This window comes from Pleurodeles waltl, chromosome 7 (genome assembly GCF_031143425.1).
Source record: "Pleurodeles waltl isolate 20211129_DDA chromosome 7, aPleWal1.hap1.20221129, whole genome shotgun sequence".
Classification (NCBI taxonomy): domain Eukaryota; kingdom Metazoa; phylum Chordata; class Amphibia; order Caudata; family Salamandridae; genus Pleurodeles; species Pleurodeles waltl.
The window spans coordinates 1,114,304,994-1,114,330,675 of NC_090446.1; the positions used below are offsets into that span (position 1 = coordinate 1,114,304,994).

General features: G+C 44.5%; 1 protein-coding gene across 1 annotated transcript in view; it reads left to right on the forward strand.

Moving 5' to 3' along the window:
• Positions 1-25,682, forward strand: part of LOC138246998 (polycystin-1-like) — a 521,270-nt gene that overhangs the window by 139,701 nt on the left and 355,887 nt on the right. The window contains exon 14 of the mRNA XM_069201747.1: positions 7,930-8,105. Coding sequence (XP_069057848.1) covers positions 7,930-8,105 — 176 coding nt within the window. The remainder of the gene's footprint in view (positions 1-7,929; positions 8,106-25,682) is intronic.

The window sequence follows — 25,682 nt, forward strand, 5'->3', positions numbered from 1 at the left end:
TGTCAGGTGAGGAAGAGTAGAGGAAATAGGCTGGTTTGTTGCAGGGCCTACTCTGCCTTACATCCTCCTGTTCAGGTCATTCCCTCTGGGGAACTGACCCACTTCCACAGTGATAGGACCTAGTCTGAATTGCCTCTTGTCTGTGCTTTTAATGTCTTCACCCATTCTCTCTAGTTTCGGCTTAGAGGTATCCACCTCTTCTAATCTTATTTTAGCCAGGGTCACCCCTAGCTTACCCAAAGAGGTTACCGAGAGCTGGAGTAACCCCACCATGACCAACAGGGTCAGGGGGCCTAACTTGCTATTTGGCATGGGGTCAGACCACCATGCCAAGGATAGTGCAGCCATAAAGGCTAACACCCAGCAGAGGCCACTGACAGCTGTCAGTGCCCAGAACCACACCTTTAGCTCTTCACCTACCAGGGAAGTTGCTAAGTTACAGGCTTCTTTGGGTTCAGGGTGCCTGTCTGCTGTGTAAGAGTGGGGGGTTACTACATCTTGTAGTAAACACCCTTCTTCCACTCTTTCTTCTGTTAACTGAGGAGCCACCCACTCAAGTTTAACAGTTGCCTGACTAGCCAGGACTTCTTGTGGGTCAGGTTGGACTTTACCAGTGCCATTTTTTGAGTTCTCCCCTACTGGAGCAGAATCTCCTTGGCTTGCTGGAACCTTGGCTAAAGGTTGTCCACCTTTCCTACTCTGTTTTCCTTTCTTTTTCTTTTGGGGCCTACTTGCAGTTACTGCAGGGGTAGCACCTCCAGAATCCTTGGGAGAGGACTGGCACTGGACCAGTTCCTCTCTTGGGCTCTGACTAACCTCTGGGTAGTCATTTCCAAGGAGACAATCAAGGGGGAGGTCTGTACTTACTACCACCCTTCTCCAGCTAAACGTCCCACCCACTTCTATGGGCACAAAAGCCACAGGTCTATTAGTGACCCTGTCTGGGCTAACTCTTACTCTGGCAGTCTCACCTGGGATGTACTGGTTTGAGAACACCAGCCTGTCATGCACAATAGTGTGACTGGCACAAGTGTCTCTCAGGGCAGTGGCTGGGATTCCATTCACCAGTAGGTGGTGGAAGTGTCTACTTCCCTCTGGAATCTCCAACTCACCTGTTGTGCCCTTTTTCCAGTTGAAGGCTATGAAGACCTCCTCATCTGAGGAGTCATCCCCAATGGCTACACTGGTCACCCCTGGGATTTTGCTATGGGGTTTGTTTTTGGGACAAGAAGTGTCCTTGGTGTGGTGCCCTGTCTGTCTACAGTTTTGGCACCATGCCTTAGTAGCATCCCAGTTCTTACCCCGGTACCTACCTTTGTTTTGGGTTGTATCTTGGAGCCCACCCACCTTGTCTGTGTTTTGGGGGCCTACAGCGGACTCTTTTTCTTTATTTCTAGTGTCACCCACTTTGTCCTGGGGAGGCTTTGTAATCCCTTTCTTTTGGTCACCCCCAGTGGAAGTTTTGGTTACCCTAGTCTTGACCCAGTGGTCTGCCTTCTTTCCCAATTCTTGGGGAGAAATTGGACCTAGGTCTACCAGATACTGATGCAACTTTTCATTGAAGTAGTTACTTAAAATGTGTTCTTTCATAAACAAATTATAAAGCCCAACATAGTCATGCACTTCATTTCCAGTTACCCAACCATCCAGTGCTTCCACTGAGTAGTCTACAAAATCAACCCAGGTCTGGCTCGAGGATTTTTGAGCCCCCCTGAACCTAATCCTGTACTCCTCAGTGGAGAATCCAAAGCCCTCAATCAGGGTAGCCTTCATGGGGTCATAGGATTCTGCATCTTTACCAGAGAGTGTGAGGAGTCTATCCCTACACTTTCCAGTGAACATTTCCCAAAGGAGAGCTTCCCAGTGAGATTTGTTTACTTTTCTGGTTGCACAAGCCCTCTCAAAAGCTGTGAACCATTTGGTGATATCATCACCATCTTCATATTTTGTTACAATGCCTTTGGGGATTTTTAGCATGTCAGTAGTTTCTCTGACCCTATTTAAGTTGCAGCCACCATTGATGGGAGCTAAGCCCATCTCTTGTCTTTCCCTTTCTATGGCTAGGAGCTGTCTCTCCAAAGCTAATCTTTTGGCCATCCTGGCTAACAGGAGGTCATCTTCATTGAGGCTACCCTCAAGGCTTCCAGAGCTGTTCGACTCTCCTGTGAGAGAAGCAACATCTCTGACTATCCCTTCTAGAGTCAGGGTTGGAGAAACCCTGGTCTCCCTAACTAGGACTGGAGGTGGGAGATCCTCCACATCACTAGTGTCCCCCTCTGTGAGGCCATCATCAGAGGGGTTGTTTTTAGCAAACTCTGCCAAAAGCTCCTGGAGCTCTACTTTGGTAGGGTTTGAACCAGTTTTTATCTTTTTGATTTTGCAGAGAGACCTTAACTCTGACATCCTAAGATTCAGGTAAGGGGTGAGGTTGAGTTCCATCACTATCTCTTCTGCAGCAGACATTTTGTTTCTAAAAGTTGGAATACTTTTTAAGAATCTAAAACTATCTCTAGAACTTAATTCAAACTTTTACAAAACTTTTAAACTCTAAAAGAAATGCTAACAGGGACTAACACAAGGCCCTAGCAGGACTTTTAAAAATGTAGAAAAATAGCTCAAATTTCAAAAATCAGTTTCTTATGACAATTTTTGGAATTTAGTCGTGTGATCAGGTATTGGCTGAGTAGTCCAGCAAATGCAAAGTCTTGTACCCCACCACTGATCCACCAATGTAGGAAGTTGGCTCTGTATGTACTATTTCAAAGTAAGAAATAGCATGCACAGAGTCCAAGGGTTCCCCTTAGAGGTAAGATAGTGGCAAAAAGAGATAATTCTAATGCTCTATTTTGTGGTAGTGAGGTCGAGCAGTAGGCTTATCAGAGGGTAGTGTTAAGCATTTGTTGTACACACACAGGCAATAAATGAGGAACACACACTCAAAGACAATTCCAGGCCAATAGGTTTTTATATAGAAAAATATATTTTCTTAGTTTATTTTAAGAACCACAGGTTCAAGATTTACAATCAATACTTTAAATGAAAGGTACTTCACTTAGGTATCATAGGAACTTTGAATCAGCAATATAGCATGTACAGTTTTGGCACAAATGGCAATAAGCTATTTTAAACCTAGAAACAGTGCAAATTTCAACAGTTCCTGGGGGTGGTAAGTATTTGTTAGTTTTGCAGGTAAGTAAACCACCTACAGGGTTCAAAGTTGGGTCCAAGGTAGCCCACCGTTGGGGGTTCAGGGCAACCCCAAAGTTACCACACCAGCAGCTCAGGGCCGGTCAGGTGCAGAGGTCAAAATGGTGCCTAAAACACATAGGGGGTGATTCTGACTTGCCGAAGTTCCCCCACCAAAATACCGCTCCGCGGTCGAAAGACCGCTGAGGGTATTTTGGGATTTGCCCTGGGCTGGCGGGCGGCCGCCAAAAGGCCGCCCGCCAGCCCAGGGCAAATCAACCTTCCCACGAGGACGCCGGCTCAGAATTGAGCCGGCGTAGTGGGAAGGTGCGACGGGTGCAGTGGCACCCGTCGCGTATTTCAGTGTCTGCATAGCAGACACTGAAATACTTTGTGGGGCCCTCTTACGGGGGCCCCGCGGCACCCCCTACCGCCATCCTGTTCCTGGCGGGAGACCCGCCAGGAACAGGATGGCGGTAGGGGGTGTCAGAATCCCCATGGCGGCGGAGCGCGCTCCGCTGCCATGGAGGATTCTGCAGGGCAGCGGGAAACCGTCGGGAGACCGCCGGTTTCCCGCATCTGACCACGGCCGAACCGCCGCGGTCAGAATGCCCTGCGGGGCACCGCCGGTCTGTCGGCGGTGCTCCCGCCGACCCTGGCCCCGGCGGTCTCGGACCGCCGGGGTCAGAATGACCCCCATAGGCTTCAATGGAGAAGGGGGTGCCCCGGTTCCAGTCTGCCAGCAGGTAAGTACCCGCGACTTCGGAGGGCAGACCAGGGGTTTTTTGTAGGGTGCAGGTGGGGACACAAGTCAGCACAAAAGGTACACCCTCAGCGGCACGGGGGCGGTCGGGTGCAGAGTGCAAACAGGCATGGGGTTTACAATAGGTTTCAATGGGAGACCCAGGGGTCTCTTCAGCGAAGCAGGCAGGCAAGGGGGGGCTCCTCGGGGTAGCCACCACCTGGGCAAGGGAGAGGGACACCTGGGGGTCGCTTCTGCACTGGAGGTCGGATCCTTCAGGTCCTGGGGGCTGCGGGTGCAGTGTCTTTACCAGGCGTCGGGTTCTTAGAATCAGGCAGTCGCGGTCAGGGGGAGCCTCTGGATTCCCTCTGCAGGCGTCGCTGCGGGGCCCAGGGGGGTCAACTCTGGCTACTCACAGGGTCGCAGTCAGCGGGGAGTCCTCCCTGTAGTGTTGTTTCTCCGCAGGTCGAGCCGGGGGCGTCGGGTGCAGAGTGGAAAGTCTCATGCTTACGGCGGGAAACGTGGAGTCATTTTAAAGTTGTTTCTTTGTTGCAAGTTTTGCTTTCTTTGGAACAGGGCCGCTGTCCTCTGGAGTTCTTGGTCCTTTTAGATGCAGGGTAGTCCTCTGAGGCCATCAAAAAATCAATAGGGATTAGGAGGAATTAAAGGTCCAGTGCATGCCCTCCAATAACTGTTACTAATAATGAAATACACTGTTCCTAAGAGACATGAAAAACAAACAACTAAACAGGGAGAGTGTTAGGAGAACCTACTCAATAGGGAGTCCTATTTAGTAGGAGCAAGAGTCCTCACACACCCAAATGGGTGTCATGCTTCATCATCGGACCAGCTCCTCGTCAGACCGGCGCTGCAATGTCTGACGGGCACCACCCTTTTGGGGGGCTCTTTGCCGGAGATCTTTTTTGATGATGCCGCAATATCCCGCAAATGAGTCGGGAGGAGAGAAAAGAAGAGAAAGGAGAGCAAGAAAAACTAGGGGTAAAATTGGCTCAATAAACTCTCTGTAAGGTTTATCTTTATTGGTACAGGGAGCAGGCCAAGATTAAAACAATTACTGGGAGAGTTTGGTCAATGTGATGTTTGACCATTCTCACATGAAATGGGTGGTCAGGAACTACGAGACCTCCCTAAAAAATTGGGTCGACATGTTTCGCATCTGTTCGGTCCAAACAGGATCCTATGACGCTTCCTCAGGACCTAATATAATAATGCTTCTCCACATGTAAACTCATAGTACTCAAGCCTATAAATGATGACAAGCGAAAGCCAGGAAAGTAGTATAGTCAGTCACTTACAAGAGTCCCTTTGGACCTAGTTTATCAGTCCTATCCGTCGCCCTGAAAATGTATGAAAATCATGTCAATAATTGATGCATAAATCAATGCAGAAAGAAACACATACAATTTGGTGTGTATTAATGTGGCACACAGTGATCGTGAAAAAAAAAGGTAGCACGTCATGCCAGTGTAAAAGTATTATGCTTACCCTCCCAACTAGAGACAGGGCTTCATGGGATCACGCAGACCGTGGGCCTGGTCCATATAACACACTGCATGTCATATAGAAGAAAGTAGGATAACATCACAGAAAACAGGTGAGAGTCAAAGTAATAATGTCAAGTAATAATGAATTTAGGTACCCCCCACCTTAAGTGCATGGTCAAAAAAAGGGGGGGGGGGAGAGAGAAAATACAGGTCCCATTAAGCTGCACATTCGCTTATCTGTTATAGTCTTTTCACTTACAATAAGAATAGTTTGTTCGGACTATCTCTGTATAATAACATCAACACAGTCTATCCGTTAGAAGTGGCTGTATTCCCTTTAAAACATTTCAGAAGTACAGGAATATCAAAATAAAAGCGTGTCTAGTGTCAAACCACGCTATCTGGTCAATGTCCTCGCTGTCTAATGACAACTTGTAGAGGTGCTGATATCTTGCCCATAGAGTACTAAGTATCAGATCCATCGAGTGCATGGCGCGTTAAGAAGCGGTGCATAGCGCGTTAAAAAGGAGGTGGTTTGAGTTTTAAATTGTCAGAATAAATCACCAATTGTACCCCACTCGAGGTCTATCAAAAAGTACTCACTTCGTTAAGGCCAGCCGTCGGACGTTGTTCCTACCCCGGGTCGCGCTCCCGAATGAGTAAGGAAGACTTCAGAGGTCGCTGGACCCTGGGGGACGCGTCGCTGTTGCAGTTTTTCTTGAAGTGGGGAGACAGGCCGGTAGGGCTGGGGCCAAAGCAGTTGGTGTCTCTGTCTTCTCTGCAGGGCTTCAGGTCAGCAGTCCTTCTTCGTCTTCAGGTTGCAGGAATCTATTTTCCTAGGTTCTGGGGTGCCCCTAAATACTGAATTTAGGGGTGTGTTTAGGTCTGGGAGGGCAGTAGCCAATGGCTACTGTCCTTGAGGGTGGCTACACCCTCTTTGTGCCTCCTTCCTGAGGGGAGGGGGACACATCCCTATTCCTATTGGGGGAATCCTCCAAAATCAAGATGGAGGATTTCTAAAGGTAGGGGTCACCTCAGCTCAGGACACCTTAGGGGCTGTCCTGACTGGTGGGTGACTCCTCCTTGTTTTTCTCATTATCTCCCATGGACTTGCCGCCAAAAGTGGGGGCTGTGTCCAGGGGGCGGGCATCTCCACTAGCTGGAGTGCCCTGGGGCATTGTAACACGAAGCCTGAGCCTTTGAGTCTCACTGCTAGGTGTTACAGTTCCTGCAGGGGGGAGGTGTGAAGCACCTCCACCCAGAGCAGGCTTTTGTTTCTGTCCTCAGACAGCACAAAGGCCCTCACCACATGGGGTCAGAAACTCGTCTCTCAGCAGCAGGCTGGCACAGACCAGTCAGTCCTGCACTGAACAATAGGGTAAAATACAGGGGGCATCTCTAAGATGCCCTCTGTGTGCATGTTTTAATAAATCCAACACTGGAATCAGTGTGGGCTTATTATTCTGAGAAGTTTGATACCAAACTTCCCAGTATTCAGTGTAGCCATTATGGAGCTGTGGAGTTCGTTTTTTGACAAATTCCCAGACCATATACTTAATATGGCCACAACTGTACTTACAATGTCTAAGAATAGACTTAGACACTGTAGGGGCATATTGCTAATGCAGCTATGCCCTCACCTGTGGTATAGTGCACCCTGCATTAGGGCTGTAAGGCCTGCTAGAGGGGTGACTTACCTATGCCACAGAAGTATTTTGTGTGCATGGCATCCTGAGGGGGATGCCATGTCGACTTTGCCTTTTTCTCCCCACCAACACACACAATCTGCAATGGCAGTGTGCATGTGTTAGGTGAGGGGTCCCTTAGGGTGGCACAACATATGCTGCAGCCCTTAGGGACCTTCCCTGGTCACAGGGCCCTTGGTACCACTGGTACCTTTTACAAGGGACTTATCTGTGTGCCAGGGTTGTGCCAATTGTGGAAACAATGGTACATTTTAGGTGAAAGAACACTGGTGCTGGGGCCTGGTTAGCAGGGTCCCAGCACACTTCTCAGTCAAGTCAGCATCAGTATCAGGCAAAAAGTGGGGGGTAACTGCAACAGGGAGCCATTTCCTTACAATCCATACAACTTATTCAGCACAGGACCCGCGCATCTTCTTTACTATTTTGGTGGCTAGATGGGCACAATGGATCCACCAAAAATGAACAGAATGTGTCAATTCTACGACACAAATAACTATCTCTCTCTCTCTCTATATATATATATATATATATGTAAATATATATATATATATATATCACAATGTACATTGTGATGACATGGGCCTAATGCATTTATTCCAGAATGAACCTGTGACGTAACTGGCATATTGATGTGCGATGGATACAATGCCACATTTTAGTCTTGCTTCAAAGAATTGCAGTATCTGCACAGGTTGTGGGGGGTGGCCTTACCTGTGGCTTGCCACTGTTCAGGGTATCCACTGCATGCTTGAAACTGATAGTTGAAGTGAAGTTGTTTTCTTTTCTGCAGCTCAGAGCTGAGAATCCTGTGAGCGCGGATACAGTTGAGCTACAGCTGACGGCTGACACCATGAACCAACTTCATGATGGCCAGATCTTGGGGCTCCGTGAGGTGTTGCCAGTGAACACCTCCCACACACTGACCTTTGGGGTGAAAGTGGACATGTCTGTGCAGGTCACGATAAGGTAAGAGAGCAATTCTGTACCAGTGCTTAATGTGTGCTTGTTGTTTCTGGTGCTGAGCACCAGCACTTTTTTTTTTACCTCAAGCATTTACTGCGAGCAAAAGACACATATGGGAAAGACGGAGGAAGAGAAAAACAAAAAAGCGTCACAATGGGAGAAAGCAGAAGGCTGCAAGAGTGAACTGAAGGGGCAGGGAGTGGCTTTAATAGGATTGAAGAAGCCCGAGATGACCTCAGGATTACACTGCCTGAGTATTCGGTGCTCATACATTTAATTGCAGCAGCCGCGTGTTTAAGAGGAAGGCTTTGGGCACCGGCACGTTTTTATTTACACATTAAGCACTGTGCTGTGCACATGAGAAGGAGCTGGGACTTATACACTTTAAGAACATTTCAGAAGAGTCATGGGCACACAGTGCATGGTCAGCGTTAAATATCACCTCCAAATGCGCAACCTGTTGTGATTCTGTTTTAAGGTGCTTCATAATGGTTTCCTTTTCCAAACCCTATTTGTATTTCTGCATTTCATTTGTTAGTGATGTGCTCCAAATCTTATGATCAGAGGGTGGTTCCAGGTGTGCACATCCCTTACAGCTGTTTACATGTAGGGTATTGTGAAGTAATAGTACACGAGAGAGGGGCTGACTTTATCCACGAATCAGTGTATGAGTGAAAGTTATTTTTTAGAGAAACTCTTACAGAAGAGGACATGATGGTAAACGGTAAAGCAGAAAACGAAGGGAAGTACAGAGAACGATATGTTTCTGATAGAAAGACTGGAGACGCAGAGGGTCAGAAACACCCTCGTTTACCTGGCGTCGGTGACCTTTCTATGAACCTCCATTAGGTTAAGGCTTCATGACTTCAGTCCTGGCATTTCGCAGCTATGGTACATCTTGTGACTCCCAGGCAGGTTATTTTTCGAAGAGTATAACATTTGGCCAATAAAGATCACCGGAGATCCCCTTTGGAAAATACCTGTCTCGGCTTTTTCATTCCAAGAACTAGGAGCAGGAATACTATGGGGTGGTCTTGCAAAATGACATGTCCCGTGCCAGATAAGACAAGAAGAGAATGGCCTCACTGTAATGACAGGCTAGGCTTCCCGTCCTTTCGAGGTCATTAATGGGAATATCATCGAACTGGGTAAGGCAATGGTAATGTTGTATGTACATAGAGAAAGCAGAAATGCACTATAAAGGGCCCTGCCACTTTGAAGAACTGTACGTCTTTCTTCGCGAAATGGATACATTCAAACTGCTTGCAGATGAATGCTAATAAAACCGAAATTCTCCTTTTGGGAAAATATTCGCATTAATCGCTTGGCCTCTGGTAGCCCAACTTGCTAGGTCGGCTCCTGAGCCCAAAGTAATCATTACAAATGTGGGTGTGGTAATGGACGACTGTCTTTAGAGCCACAAGCTATAGCTCTGACCTCGGACTATTGTAGTATGTTAAGAAACCTTAAAAAACATCATAGACTTTTTTTGCCCACAAGTCATCTAGCTCCTACATTACTGTGAAATTGTTTATCTGGGTAGACCTCGGTATGTGAAAAATAGACTGCGGATTGTACAGAATGCGGCAGCAAGAATGGTAAACTGCAGGGATTATGTACTGTTGAAAAACATAGAACCAACTGAGTAAAGCTGGGGTCTGTCACTTACTGACTAGTGTAGTAACACAGTTTCCAGTTTCTGAACATGGCCTGCTGAATCTTCTATAAAAGGGGGTGTATCCCGTGGCCTATCGACCAATATCCACCATTCTTTTCCCAAATAAGATTTTAGGGGGAAGGGCAGTCGAATGCCTGCTTCCAGACTACAGGAACTCAAATAGAAATATCCACAATCCCCAGTCTGCTGTAGACCTGTGGGGTCACTGAATCAATGAAGCTGACAACATCGAAGATCTTCTAACTACAAGAAACACATCTTACTGAATCAGAAAGTGAGAAACTGCAGAGAGAATGGATAGGTCAAGTAGTACACGCCAATATAACTCATAAAAATCCTATGGATACCGCCACACCCATCCGGAAATGTGGAGTGGCTATCCTTTTCAATAAAAACCTACCATATAAAATCTTACAAACCTGGACAGATGATGAAGGCAGATATGCATTCGTTAAAATACGTGTCAGAAACTGCCATATGATTATAGGGTCAATATATGAACCTACTGATTCCAAAACAATATTTATTAAAAAAATTACTAGATTACTTTCATCTTTTGGACCCACCAAAGTACTGATTGGTGGAGACTGGAATGTTACAATAGACCCATTTATTGACAAATCTGTTAAACCAGATACCCATCATTCCACCGACAGATATATCCTGAAATATCTTATGGATGACTTTGCTCTACAAGAACCTTGGCGTTTACTGCATTCGCATGATAGAGACTATACTTTTACATCCAGTGCACACTCCATTCGTTCTAGAATAGATTATTTTTTAACATCACCAACATTGATACAGTCAATTTCACATGCAGGAATTACTCCTTGTAGTATATCTGATCATGATTTAATAGATCTGCACATCAATATTGGACTCACTCAATCTCCTAGAACTCTTTGGAGATTTAATACTTCAATGTATAAAACACCACAAGCTAAACTAGATCTATGTCAACATGTGGATCTGTTTCTAGATGAGAACAAAGATTCCGTCACAGATGCAAGCGTATTATGGGGTGCAGGCAAGGCTGTCATTAGAGGAATGATTATGAGGGATTCTTATCTACTTAAAAAAAAATTGAACGCAGAGAGGATCTCATTGGAACAAGAAGCTCAATCGCTTACGAAAGATTATAATAAATCAGAATCACCTATCCTTCTAAAAAAATTATTATCAGTTAAGTTTAGACTTAATAATTTATATACCTCTCAAGCTGAAAAATGCTTATTCCTAATACGACAACGTCATTATGAAAGGGGGGAGAAAGCAGGACGTCTCTTAGCCTATCAATTACGCCAACAAGAATCGTCTAGAACGATTTCTGCTATTAGGAACTCTTCAAATGACTTACTTACCCTACCTACGGATATAATAACCCAATTTCAACAATACTATGAAACACTCTATACCTCCTTGAACTGTGAAGATACATTAGTGGAAGATGAATTCTTTAAAAAATTAAAAATCCCAAGATTGTCTCAAGAACAGAAACAAAGATTAGAAGGACATATATCAATAGAAGAGATAGCTAAAGCTATTGAATGTCTAGCTACAAATAAAGCCCCGGGAGAAGATGGCTTCCCCATAGAATTCTATAAAATCACAAAAACTCAAATTATTCCAATTCTACACTCCTTTTTTAATGAATCTCTAATCAAAGGCCACTTCCCACCTGAATTTCTAAGAGCGCGCATTACTGTACTTCTTAAACCCGATAAAGACCCTTTGGAATGCTCCAGCTATAGACCCATATCTTTAATAAATTCTGATATTAAAATCTTGGACAAAATATTAGCGACAAGATTAAATTCAGTCATCACGTCTCTCATACATCCCTCACAAGTAGGATTTGTTCCATCGCGTTCCTCCTCTAACCATCTACGAACCATCCTGCACCTGTTATGGCAACAACGTAATAAACTAGACAAAAATATCCTTTTATCCTTAGACGCTGAAAAGGCATTTGATAGAGTAGAATGGGGATATTTATTCCGTACCATGGATAGAATGGGTATAGGTCCAGATTTTATTACGCTTGCTAAAGGAATGTATAACTCCCCTACAGCTGCGATTACTTGTAATGGCTTCACTTCCCCCTACTTTAAAATCTCACGTGGAACCCGTCAAGGATGTCCTCTCTCTCCCTTGTTATTCCTCATAGCATTAGAACCCTTAGCTATTGCAATCAGGCAAAATATCAATATACACGGTATCGCTACTTTATCCGGTGAGATAAAAGCTTTTTATTATGCTGATGATATTCTACTCACATTATCCAACTCAAATACCTCAATTAACACTCAGATTGATTTATTAACTGACTTCTCGGCATTCTCTGGATATAAGATCAACTGGTCTAAATGTGAAGCTTTGCCAATGAACACCGGTATCACTTCAACAACTTTAGGGGATCTACCTTTCAATTGGAAATCATCTCAACTGAAATATCTTGGGATCCTTCTCAATACGGGACAAAAAATATTGCGATGGATAATTTGAACCCCATTATAGACAAACTTAAAAGAGACTTTGTTAGATGGTCTCAACTGAATCTGTCATTATGGGGAAGAGTGCAGATTATTAAAATGAACACAATTCCAAAATTTTATTATGTTTTTAACATGCTATCACTCCCCCTTACTTCGATTTTTTTTAAGAATACAACCTCTCTAATAAGCCGTTTCATTTGGGGAGGGAAAACCCCCCGTATAAGTGGTGCGAAATTACACTCATCCTCCCTAAAAGGTGGCCTTAGACTCCCACACCTGGAAACTTACTGGATAGCACAACAATTATCTCACTCGACCTCCATGATATCTGAGAAAGATAAGATACCTATATGGGTCAAATTGGAACAACATTTATTGAAAACTACCACTTCTTTAGCGATTTATTATACTAAAAGTCCTAAATTCTCCCCATCCTCCAATCCAATCATATATTCATCCCAATTAGCATGGCAAAAAGCACATAAAATTATAAACTGTAATGTCCATATACATTTAAATGCTCCGTTATGGAATAACTCAGCGATTATACATAAAGGAAAAGAGCTAAATTGGTTTATCTGGAAAAAATGTAAAGTCAACAACATATCAGACTTATATAATCAAAACAATTCTTTGAAATCATTTACACAACTACAAGAAACACATCGACTCCCGACCTCACAACTTCATAACTATATACTACTAACATCGATTTTAAACACTATAACATCCTTGAATTCAGACCTTTTGATTCACTCATCCATTGCACGCCATATTTATATATGGAGAAATTTTAAAGGCACGGTATCTGGCCTGTATTCTTTACTAATTGATAAATCTTTTTCAGATAATACATCCAAAGATCTACAATCTTGGTGGTCTACACGACTTAACATTACCGATAAAGATAAAGATTGGGCTAAACTTTTAGAGAATTATAAGAGAATTATAATAAAGGGATTCGTGATGCAAGGATGAAACTTAATTACTTCAAAATTTTACATAGATGGCATTGGTCACGTTCGAAACTCTACTCTGCTAAACTTAGTAATGCTTCCAATTGCTGGAGATGTGACCAAACCAATTGTGATATCGTTCACATCCTATGGGACTCTACTGCACTCCAACCAGTGGATACAAATATCACAATATTTAAGGAAAGTATTGCCCAATATCTCCCCACAATCACCTCGCCTATTTTTACTACATGATACCCAAGGTCTAGGCACACTTTCCTCACATCTATATAGATGGCTTTCTACTGCAATTAGTGTAGCCAAAGTTAATATATTACGTTTTTGGAAATCTAATGTTTTACCATCTACTCAAATGTGGTTAAAGGATATGTTTGATATTGCCCAGTTTGAAAGAATGCTATATAAATTAAACGATAACTTACAACAATTTGACCAAATATGGAATGTATTCTTGACTAGCTAATAATTTCACTTCTCTTGTGTATTTCTTTAAATGTTCAATAATTTCATAAATAATATCTCATGCCATTATTATATTTTCAACATTATTGACAATCATTTTATTTTCTTTTTTTTTCTCTATTTAGGTTATAGATAAGTGTAACTTTGTAATAATATATTTTATCATTTTGACATAATATATATTTGCTTATTATTTCTCTGTCAGGAATATCAGATATAATATAATTAACAATGTTTTATTTATGGAAAATATCTAAACATCTCACTGTACACTGGAATCTCTTTCATGTGAATCTAAGTTCTTTCTTTATCTTTTTGTACAATCTATAATTATTTGTTCACTTATAAAAGTTTAATAAAGAATTGAAAAAAAAAAGAAGATCTTCTAACAAGATTCGGGTGGTTTGCACGGCAAATTTGTTGTTACTCTAATCACAGCTTTACAGTGCTATTCATGATGTAATACTTCATGGTCCTTAATAGATACAATACTGGTCACTTGGCCTGAGGAAGAAGGGGTTATCGCTACTCCTGCAGAGGTAAAGCCCCTGGGCGATTGGTTCAGAGTGTCAGAGCTTAGTCATCAGAAAAGGCACCCTTCACCCTTCTTGTGATAATATGTCAGAGCTGTCATGGTCTCATGGCTGGGTTAGTATTGTGTAGTATATGTGGGAGCACCAAAGAAATAATCTAAAAACCCCAGAGCTTCCAAAATCATGCAGAAAAACTGTACCTTAATCTGCTAAAATTGATCACATCGTCTCGGCCCTGAAAAAAGCTTTCCGGGTCTCTAGCACGATAAAGAATGACATTTAGGATTCCAGTATGTTGCCTTTAAATCCTGTTCATGAAAAGAGACAGAGTATCTATGTCAGAGTCTACTAGCCTTGTTTACGGAATCCAACGGCAGTGCAATTTTCCAACAGTCATTGCCTCCACCAGTGACCATATACAGAAGAAAATGAGGGCCAGTGACAGACACAGGAAAACAGTTGTGGAATAAGACAGAGAAGAAAGAAATTACACTCCACCACGCTGTCTTGTCACTTCTGCTGTGCACTGAGGCCTGCAAGACATAGTGGGCATTTTAGTGACATCGCTGTGTAACCAACTCTGTGTACTTTAATGTGGAACTTGGTATTCCTGAAACTCAAGATGGGAAGCCACAACAAAAATGGGGCCATGGAGGCAATGTTGGAGCATGGCAAACTATCCTACTTAGAAAGCAGCTCTCTATCCTGCAAACCACAGGTACAATGCCAGATTTGGAGAATGGTCAATCTGATTTTAGCGTGGATTCCCCATCCTCTATTGGGTGGGTAGTTCCAATGGTCATATGGTCATAGTCAAAGGTCTCCATTATGAGATGTATCTTTGATGTTTTTTTTGTGTTTTTTTTTGTGTGTTTTAGTTGAAGATTAATTACCCCAGTTGTTTAGCACTGTCTGAATAAGGACACACCCAGGAATATATTGGGAGATAAGCGTATGTAAATAGTCAGAAAAAATGTAAGGAGGTAGACAGATGCAGGAAAGAGATGCTCCAAATATTCTTGTGCTGAATCCATAGCAGGAAAGGAAATAACGCCTGTCCCTGCAGAGTATCAGGGTGGCTTGTAGTGAGGCATTGCATCTGTGGAAAATCCACTACGCAACATCGCCCTATTGCCAAACTATATTTCCCAGCATGCCATGAACTCCCACGTAATGTGGAGACGCGAAAGCCATCTTGGTATCTGAATATAACTTTGCAGGGTAAACGGTACACAATGTTACTGCCACCAGGATTTTGCTATGCGTGTCTAGTGTCTGCTTTGCAACAGAACAGTTGGTTCATTTGGAAGACTTTGAAGGTCATTGGCGATTCAATAATGTTTTCCAAAAGTCAAGTCATGTAGTGAAAACAAATTTTAACTATTTTGAACACTTAACTTGTACGTCTCTAAAGACTGTAGAATTGTGGCATTACCTGAGGTTATCCTCTGATGAAAAGGGCAGGATTTTTTATAGAAACATTTTTATTATTGTTTAAAACATTACAACCAGTTGCTCTTCTGGAATATACAACTTGTAAATGGTACCACTCATCCCCACTCCCCCCCACACCGTATCACCATTCGGATATGAAATACAGTTTGAGTCCACTCCAGCCTCCTCCTTCTAGGTCGTGATGTGCCCACCATTTGTTGCAAACCTTCTTGTATTTATGTGGACATTCCCTTGCAGTATAAAGTGTCTCTTCCAGTTTGGCACACCAGCACATGCCATTCATTCAGGCCACAAAGGTTGGAGAAACAGAGGAGTTCCACTGCCTGTCTGCCTGTCTTTATCTCTCTTAGCCTCCAATGTGCCCGGTCCCACCAGTGTCCTGTCTCCCTGTGGGCCCCCCAAGTCATCAAAGATACCCAGCAGCACGAGGCTTGGGTTTGCCTCAATGTGCAGTTCCACCACCCAGGCTAGGGTAGATATAATAGTTGTCCAATGGGTCTGAATGATAGGACAGGACCATAAAATATGGTGGAAGTCCGCAGTGGGATTCTGGCATCTGTTGAAGGCAGGGGAAGAACAGACTTGGGTCTTCCACAGACAGAAGGGAGTGAGGTACGCCTGATGGAGATATTTAAACTGTATGAGGTTGAGACTCACTGACATTGCCAACACGTGGGGTGGCATGTATGCATATCTCCAGTCTGTCTTATCTAGAGCCCCCACCCATTTCTTCCACTTCACCCTCAGGGGACGCATCAGATCTTGAGAGTGTGTTACAAGGGAATCTCCCGTTCTCTCTCAGCCCGCCAACACATGTTTCGTCAGGGATGTTACCCCTATGATTTTCTCAGGGCTTCACTATCAAAAAATCCTTCACTAAGAAGTCTCGCAACTTGTCAATAATAGAGTGAATTTCATAACGCCATCTCCAGGTCTATAGTGATGTCATTCGTATTCTCTGTCCAGCTACCTCAGTCCAGAACTCTACCGTCATCAGATTCAGTCCAGTTAGTTGCGAGTACTCATGTTGGCGGGCTGAGAGAGAACGGGAGATTCTATTGATGGAAACTCAATGAGGAATTGATCTTAAATACTGAATTAGGGATCCACGGAACACGACTCTTTGGACTGTATACTAAATTGGCTGTGGATACAGTGGTGCCAATCTGAACATGTGTATGGACTAACAAATAACTTGTATGTAGGTGGAACTACTTTGTATTCATTTTTACATTTCACATGAGTAAGTTTGACTGTTAATCTGGTGGGTTGTGAGCCGAGCAAACTTAGGAAATATGTGAAGAACCAGTATGAACTGCTGGTAGTCGGGGTCTTTTGAAAGTGTTCACCCTGACTAGTGCACCTTCTGAACCAGCTGGATTCAGGGACTGGTAGCGCCATTGGACTCACTGAATGCTTTCCCATTTGGCTATGCCCGATATATTAATCAGATCAAGTAGGAACAATTCTTCCCAGTATGTCGGGTGTCCCCAACCCCCATGCAGCCAGTCATTCATAGGCAGAAGATAGGCTGCCCAGCAAGCCAGGCAAATATCTTCCATGGTGAGCCCCCCGCATCGTATACAGTATAAACACATTTGCCAATGACCACTCTCAGAGGCGTTTGTGCCAGAAAAACCTTTGTTTCATTGCTGCCAGCAAATTGAACCAGGACTGCAGAATATTGCAGGCCAAAAGCTCCTCCGAATGTGCATAGGATATGAATCAAACAGGGCCTTGTGTCCGCTGGCAGAGAGAGGAACAGCAGAACATCATCTGCAAATAAAGCTATCCTGTCTTCCGTTGCCAATCCCAGTTTGAATCACCGAATCTGCATGTTACAGTGTACTCAAACCGCCAGGGACCCTCTATTAAGCGTGAATAGGAGAGGGGGCACCCCTGTCTGGTTTCTTCCCTAATGGGAACCCTAGAGGACAAGACACTGTTTATTCTCTCTGCTTGTGGGGTTGAATAAAGGACTTTGATGTAAGCACGATGTTGGTGGCCAAACCCCATCTTAGTAAAGGTTTCATCTAAACATGACCAGTACAGCGTTGAATGCCTTTTCAAATCAATCAGCAAAAGCTCTGTGGACCGTCCCAGGGACCTAATACAGGCCAACACCAAGTGAACCCTTCTGATGCAATGTCTTGTGGTACGGTGAGGGATAAAGCCACACTTATCCGGGTAGACTAGTTGGGGCAGCACCCACAAGAGGTGGTTAGATAGTAGTTTATGTTAATGAGGGAAATGGGCTGGTATGAGGCTCAGTGACTGACCTGGCTTGGGGAAGACAACCAGAGTTGCTAGGTCTTTTTTTCCGGGAAGCGGCCCCTGGTGATCACCTCTGCAAATAAGTCCAACATAGAGGAAAGAATCTCCTGCTGGAGTTTCTGATAATACCCCACCAGATAGCAATCTGGGCCCATGGTTTTCTCAGAGTTTAGATCCACAAATGCATCAACTACCTCCTCGAGAGTAAGTGCTTTCTCCATGGTGGTTCTATCCACCTCGGACAGCCGAGACAGCGAGAGATCTGCGACTAATGGAGTTTCAAACTCACAATGTGGACAGGCATGGTCCACATATAGCCTTTTGTAATATTGTGCAAAGACAGATGCAATCCCCCGGGAGTCCTCCACCACCTGCCCCTTCCACCTAATATTCTGGGCACCACCATAGATTCCCTGTTCTTCACGGCCAGCCAGTGCAGTAGCTTGCCCGACTTGTCCCCCCATTCATATACCCTCCCTGTGGAGGCCAACCAACATTTGCGGGATTCAGCCAAGCACAACTGATGCAGGGAAGACCTATCAATTGCCAGCTGGTGTTGTATCAGGACTGTCCTATTACCTGGCTCCACACATTCTTGCGTTAATATAGAGGTATCTAATTTGGTGATCAGGGCCAGTCGTTCATGGGCTTTTCCCCTGGCATAGGAGTAGGTGACACCCCTCATTGAATCCTTTCAGGCCCCCCTCATAGTATTCCAGCCAAATCCACAATGCCTTTGTTTAAGACTGGGAATGCCTTCAGTCAAGTAGTCAGAGACTTTGTTATCAGTGAGAAGCCAAGTGTTAAGTCGCCATATAGGGCGTTCTCCAGTTGTTGAGGCTCCAAAATATGTTAACACCGGGGCATGATCGCAGATCCCACAGGGAAAGATGTGGGGACCCTTGTTGTATAGAAAGTCAGAGGCTGGAAGGAACAGATAATCAGTGTGAGACAGCGAACAATGTGCTGCAGATGCAAGAGTGTATTTGCATCTATCATGGTTCCATATTTGGCATGTGTCACTAAGTCCCAGATCGTTCGACCAGTCTGCCAAACCCCTCCCATGCCATAGAGGGCTGTCCACAGGCCTTACCAATTTTGTGTGTGCATGATGTAATTACAATCTCCCCCCACTATCGTCAGTCCTTGACATAGGGGGCTTATTAATTCCCTGTGAATCATCAGTGTAGAGCGGTACATGGCAGGGGAAAGTACACATTAATACACATGGAGAGAGTATGCGGGAGAAGGGGACATTTCAGGGGAACACAACCGTACTCAGCTCCCTATATAACCAAAAACACACAAATGGAGTACGGGGTTCTTCTTATGCTTCGCGGGATAGACAACAAGGGTACCAATTGTGCCCTTGGTTCCTCGTGGGCCTCTGTTAGAGGAAGGGGGCCAGTGTGAAATGGGGGAGTAGTGGAAAAAGGGGAAAAAAGGGGGGGGGTGAAATTTCCTTTACGGACTAGGTGGTCTCACACACTATATAGTGTCATGCTTCATCATTTGACCACCTAGCCCCACCCAGGTAGGACAGTGCCACCTGGGCAGACTCAACCTCACTGTTAAAAGAACAGGAGGGAGTGCGTAAATCAATTCTAGGTCTGGAAAGATTGGGATCCAGCTAATCTAGGGAATAAAAACACCTAAACAGATAGCTGTGTGAAATTTAATGATAGGGTCTGTTTGGTGTGATTAAAAGCGTAGATTGGGACACCTCTGTGAGAGCAAGGACTCACAGGGTCACCTATCTAAAGAGTGATAGCTGACATGTTTCTGCCCTCAGTGGTGAGCCTAGGAAGGTCTCGGGGCATTCATCAGGGCAACGGATCCCTAAGACTCAAGGTAGGAGTATGAGAAAACACTGTCCGGTTGGTAACAGGTCTAAAAAGTAAAGAAAACGGCCTACCTTACCAAAGGAATACCTTGAGGTGGCCCTATCCCTAGAGGATATTGGCCTCTGGTGTCCAGGAGGGGGAGTGTCCCCTTATTGTCAGACATGCATCAAAGGGGGCACTCGCTGTGCGCCTATGCCGTCCTCTCCTTGGACCACTTAAAAAATCTACGCTTTTAACCACACCAAACAGACCCTATCATTAAATTTCACACAGGTATCTGTTTAGGTGTTTTTTGGGTTATATAGAAAGTACACATTAACTAGGTTGTATGGGGTACCCTCCATGTATCCCTCAAGAACCACATATCTTCCGTAGGCATCCCTTGTTACCTTAGAGACCACCAGGGGCAGGGTTCTATGCAGAAGTATAGTTACCCCCCTTGATCGCCAGGAGCAACATAAGTGTAACACTGTACCCTCTTTGGGCCAGGAACTGTCAGTTAATTCCCTGTAAGTGAGTTTCCTGGAGCATCAGGATTGTCGTATTGTGGTGGTGTGCAAATTGCATCATGGCCCCTCTCTTGATCCATTCCAGATGCCTGTTAACACTCCACACCATTGGAGAGTGGGCCTATAAAGGCATTGTCTGATGCGCCCTAGTGTGGGGTGTCGGCCGTGCCCTAGTGTTTGGGCAGCAATAAGAGCAGGTGAGGTAGGCCTCTGTAGCAGGTGGCATGGGGGTGTGGGGCGTGAGCACTGTACCTCTAAAGTTCGAGCAATAGAAAAAAACATACAGTCATAAATAAAAACCAAGAACAAACACTATCCTCCCAAGTCCTCACTCCCTATACTTCCTACCCTGAAGAACCATCTGTCGCTCGAACACAACATGAACACAGAACTAACTTGAGATTTTCATACTCAAATGGTATAGGCGGCTAACCCATCCACCACAGAAATAAGTCCAATAAGCAGTGCTGTAGGATATAGTGGTGCTGGTGTGCAACAAGGAGTTTTATAGTAGTGACGTAGTTGGATTCTTGCTCTAGGCAAGACTGCTGGTTTAAGGATGACAGTACTTATGTTTGTAGGTGACTATACCTATCCTACAACAAGTCGCAACTGTAATCCCAACCTTGTAGAGTCGCAGTATTGTGTGAGAGGCAGGCGACCTCAGAGGAGAGTCCCAGCACTGTGTCCTCCTATTCAGATACTTTACCCCAGGGATCTTCAATCTGGGGGGTGGGCCCCCCTGGGCCCCCCTCTGGGGGGCCTCAAGTGATCCCAGGGGGGCGCCAGACTCTGGCCAAAAGAAGCATTACACAGATAACAGTGTTTTGTTTTAAGCAGAAACATGCTATTGCATTTAAAAAAAGGTAACAGTACTTAACTGCAATATTTAAATAAGTCTAGGCATATTTAAACATTGCCATCTTTATAAAATATTTGTGAAAATTCTGAGGGGGGCCACAATGATTTTTATTTTCCAACTGGGGGGGGGGTGCAGCATTAAAAAGTTTGGAGCCCACTGCTTTACCCTCAGCCTCGGTCACCCAGTCCACTGTCTGTTGGAGGTCCTGGTTCAATAGGGCGATGTCTATGTCAACCTCCCCTACCTTAGTCTCAAGCACTGCCTTAGAGTCTTGAATGGCCTGAAAGGTAACTGATGTGTTGTCTCCGCTACGCAGGGCCATGGCTCCAGGTTCTCCACCCAGTGCTTCCTTTGCACCCCTGACTGGGGCCATATTGTTATCCATTCTGGCGGGGCCTGCAGGGCTTTATCGTGGCCCATCCTGCCTATGGGATGGAACTCTGACTTTCACTGACATACGCCGGTGTAGGAGAGCACCCTGAGCCACTCCTTCATCACAGTTGCCCTCTGTGGGACAATACCAATGTTTGATAAGGGTCAGACCCGCTTGCCCCGGGTGGAGATGTCAGGGCAGCATGAGCGATTGGGCCCCAGTAGGTGAGCTTAAACCTCCATCCTCTCCAGGTTTCACTGCTCCACTCTCTGTGGACTCCTTATGTCAATCGTCAGGCCTTGGGAATGCCGCTGCCACTGCCCAATGAGCCCACAGAGGCCCATTACTCAGCCCTGGGCCGCAGTCTTGCTCACACGGCCAACCGGTGATGTCGCTCAAATCTATCTCCTCCTTCGAGCCACCAGGGCCGACACTCAACCACCACTGGGGGAGTTCACCGAGCCCCGCACACACCCATTCAGGCATGGCAGCACTCCAAACAGCATTCCATCGGTGGAGCCAGGCGGGAGCTAAGAAGAGCGCGTCCGCCATCTTGGCCTTCCAGTTCACGCCCCCTAAGGGAAGGATTTTTAAGTCTATAGTCAGGGCGGCAGAACACCACAATGTACCCATACATGTGGATAATGAGGAGGAAAACCTCTCCAAACTAAAGCATACCACTCAGTTTCTGCCCATGATTAAAACAATGCTCATGGACCCAATAAAATCTAGGGTAGTTGTCCCAAGTATTGAAAGAGGTTTAAACCAGCACCTCAAGATGCACTGTTTATAGGAGGGCATGTACCCTCACACTGTCTTGTCATGCACACAGCAAGAAAGAGAGTACTCGTGCAGGGAACAAGAGACCTATCATCCCCAGACAAGGAGAGTGAAAAAATGGACCCTGCTGAGAAGCATGTGGTTTTAGGGTCAGCAAAATAATGGCATATTGCTAGTTCAATAGCTCTATTGACCAGGTATGACGGAGACCTGCAAGATGCCACTCTACTGCTCAACGCAGGAAAGTACAAGGATGCCTATTTCCACACTGACATGCATTAGGCTCACCAACAGTGCTTAGCACCTCAGGTTTGTGTTAAGCACAGTTTATTACCAATACTAAGTACTGACTTTCCAAGTCACTACAGCCCCCAGAGTGTTTGCCAAATGTTTAGCTGTAGTAAGTGCATCTAGGACGCAGTCATGCTCAATGCCTATTCCACATTTAGAAAAGTACACTGCTCTTCCACAAATTAGGCCCACAATAAAACTGAAAAAATAACACCTGTGTTCTCTACAAACAGTAATTTCTGGAGCTTACTCAATGCAGTTACAGCTAAAGGTTATTCTAGCAATGGAATTAATGACATTTAACGTTATGTTTTCTCTTTACCATATTTACCATCCTCTGACAGTGAGAATGATGATGAAACTAAATAGAATGATGGCTTCCTTTATTGCACTGCTTCCAAATGCAAGGTTACACATGACTGCTGCAAGAGTGCCTTTCCAGACAAAGGTGGAGAATTGGAAGGCTCTGGTGCTCGTAGATCCCAGTATTCAGTGCAAACTTCAATGGTGGAACAAACAAATCTTGTTACAGGGCAGACCTTTTCTGGATCCGCATCCACAAGTGACCATCAATACAGACTCCTTTCTCTTGCGATTGTAAGTTCACATGGGCAACCTCATAGTAGAGGGACAGTGGTCCCCCAGAACCACCTGTTACACATCAGTGTGCTGATGATCATGCTGGTATAGTTAGCCCCTCAAGCTTTTTAAATACATTTGCAACAAACTAGTTACAAACAGAAATAGGGGCACACATGTGACAGAACTGTTGACACTTGTACAAAATGATGGCATTGGACAGGTCATTCAAACAAATGTTGTCTCGGAATGAAAGCTTTTGAAAGCAAAACCATAGTAGCAAGACATGGAAAATATATTGACCCGTTGTTCAAGACAATTATTGCCTTTCAACAAAATAATTTTTTACACCATATTGTTAACAATACAAGTATGTATTTTACAAAAGTCATTTATAAAAGAAAGAAAAAGAAGGTGCTCCAAGTGACGGCGCAGTGAATAAGTGATACTCAGTGAACCATAACAAATCAAAATGTAAATATATACACAATGTACAAAAAATGCACCAAGTGCCCAATCCCCTTTGGATTACTGAAACTCAGGGATGGAAACCCAAAATAATACATAAGAGTTTGTATCCAACAATAAATGTTAGGATTGGGCGGGAGATTAAGTCAACGTTTCGACCCTTGTATTACAAGGAATCCTCCGGGGTCATCATCAGGACAAGATAATGGTAGTTTACTTGGGAAAAGGCAATCAAAAATCAGGCCTACCTCATTGATACACCTGCTTGAGCAAATGGTACCAATACAAAGAACAAGTCTTACTGAGCCTGATATAATCACAGGAAACATTTCCAAGAAAAGAGTCCAACTCACATTTCCTTCTGTGGGAGATGAAGAAAATCCATGCTTACACAATAAGGGGAATGAATCCCATAAAAAACAAGAGAGAGCGGGAAAAAGGAAGAAGTACAGAGAAAAGAAGAGAAATGAAGTGTGCACCAGGGAGATATGCATTTTATCTGACTGAGCAGGATTCTGCAAGAATTGCGTGTCAGGAGTACCAAATAATTCTTGCCAAAGAGACCACTGAGCTATATTGCTGTGATGCAAATGTGATGGGCATCAATCCCGGTGAGCATGCAAATGCAAAGGTGTGGAGTTTTAAGCCATTAGCCCTCCCCAATGTGTATCGTGTAGCTCCCAACCCCAAAAACAACCAGTGGCACTGATCTGTATAAACTCTGCTGGGGCCACTCCGTGCTGTCAAATAACAATGTAAAAAAACATGTCTAGAATCAATATACAGGACTAATAAAAGAAAAGACCCTCTAAGGACACATTGCCAAACTTCTTACCTTTATAGACACGCATCTCCTCCATGTCAAGGTTAGGAAATCAGCACGGGATGTCATTAATAAATTGGGCACACATATAGAGATAGGTCAAAAAGGTATCACACACTCAAGTGGTGTAGGTATCCCTGTTAGCCTGCCACCCACGTCTCCTCCGTATCAAAACTAACGTCAACAGAACCGGAATTAGGGAGTTGAAAAAATCCTTCCTGCCGACACCAAGCACCTTGTCCAAGTCCATGTACCCAAACAAAACCAGGAAGTGAGGATACTGGAAGTCAGTGCATCTTGTAGACCCACCTTGTCACAACATCCAGGTGGAGTGCGGTTGGAGGCTTGAGTGCTAACCCCATAACAGTGACTGAGTGTTGCTACCCAAGAAGGGGGAGTGGGGCCACCGGATTCATAACATCACTTGATGTAGTTACCGAAAGGATGGCACCCCAATACTGAAATGGTACTTACAGTGTGGCCGGTACCCTATGTGGGGCAAAGAGAGCTGCGCCACACTTGTCCCTAGGTGAAAGAAACCGGAAGAGACATAAGCCCATAAGGTCATTGTGTGTGACCTAACTATAAAGGTGGATCCCAGTGTATAGAACCCATGCATATAGAAACTTGAAAAAACGGTTCTTCCAGTATGTGTAAAATAGTGAAAAAAACAAAGTTCCCAAATCACCTTAATATGAGGAGAATAGAAAAGAGCAGAAGAAAGAATTAGAGAGAACATGGGAGGAGCAGATTACAAACCTCCCATACATACATTACAAACATGTGGCCTTCATAAATGGTAAAAAAATCCTCAAATGAAGCAATATCTCAAGTCGATCATAAAAAAACCCCAATGTGCCTAGAGAATTCATTCTACATCGGGAGATCGATGTAAGGTGGCACAATTCATCTTGGCTGTAGAGGCCATTCTCCATAAATCCCACCCTCTAAATCCAGCGACATTCCAGTGCCAGTAGTCTAGCATTGTGGTCTGCTCCTCTTGAGTCAGGTTGTAAGACCTCAATGACTTGCCAACATATTTGTTTGGCTGTATGTCCCATGGTTGTGTATGTTCCACCAAAGGTGCCCCAGAAATCTTGCAGTTTATCCAACTCTTGTGCTGTAGAATGAGCTTCTGAGTGGTACGTCCTATGTAAATCATCTGGCAGGGGCA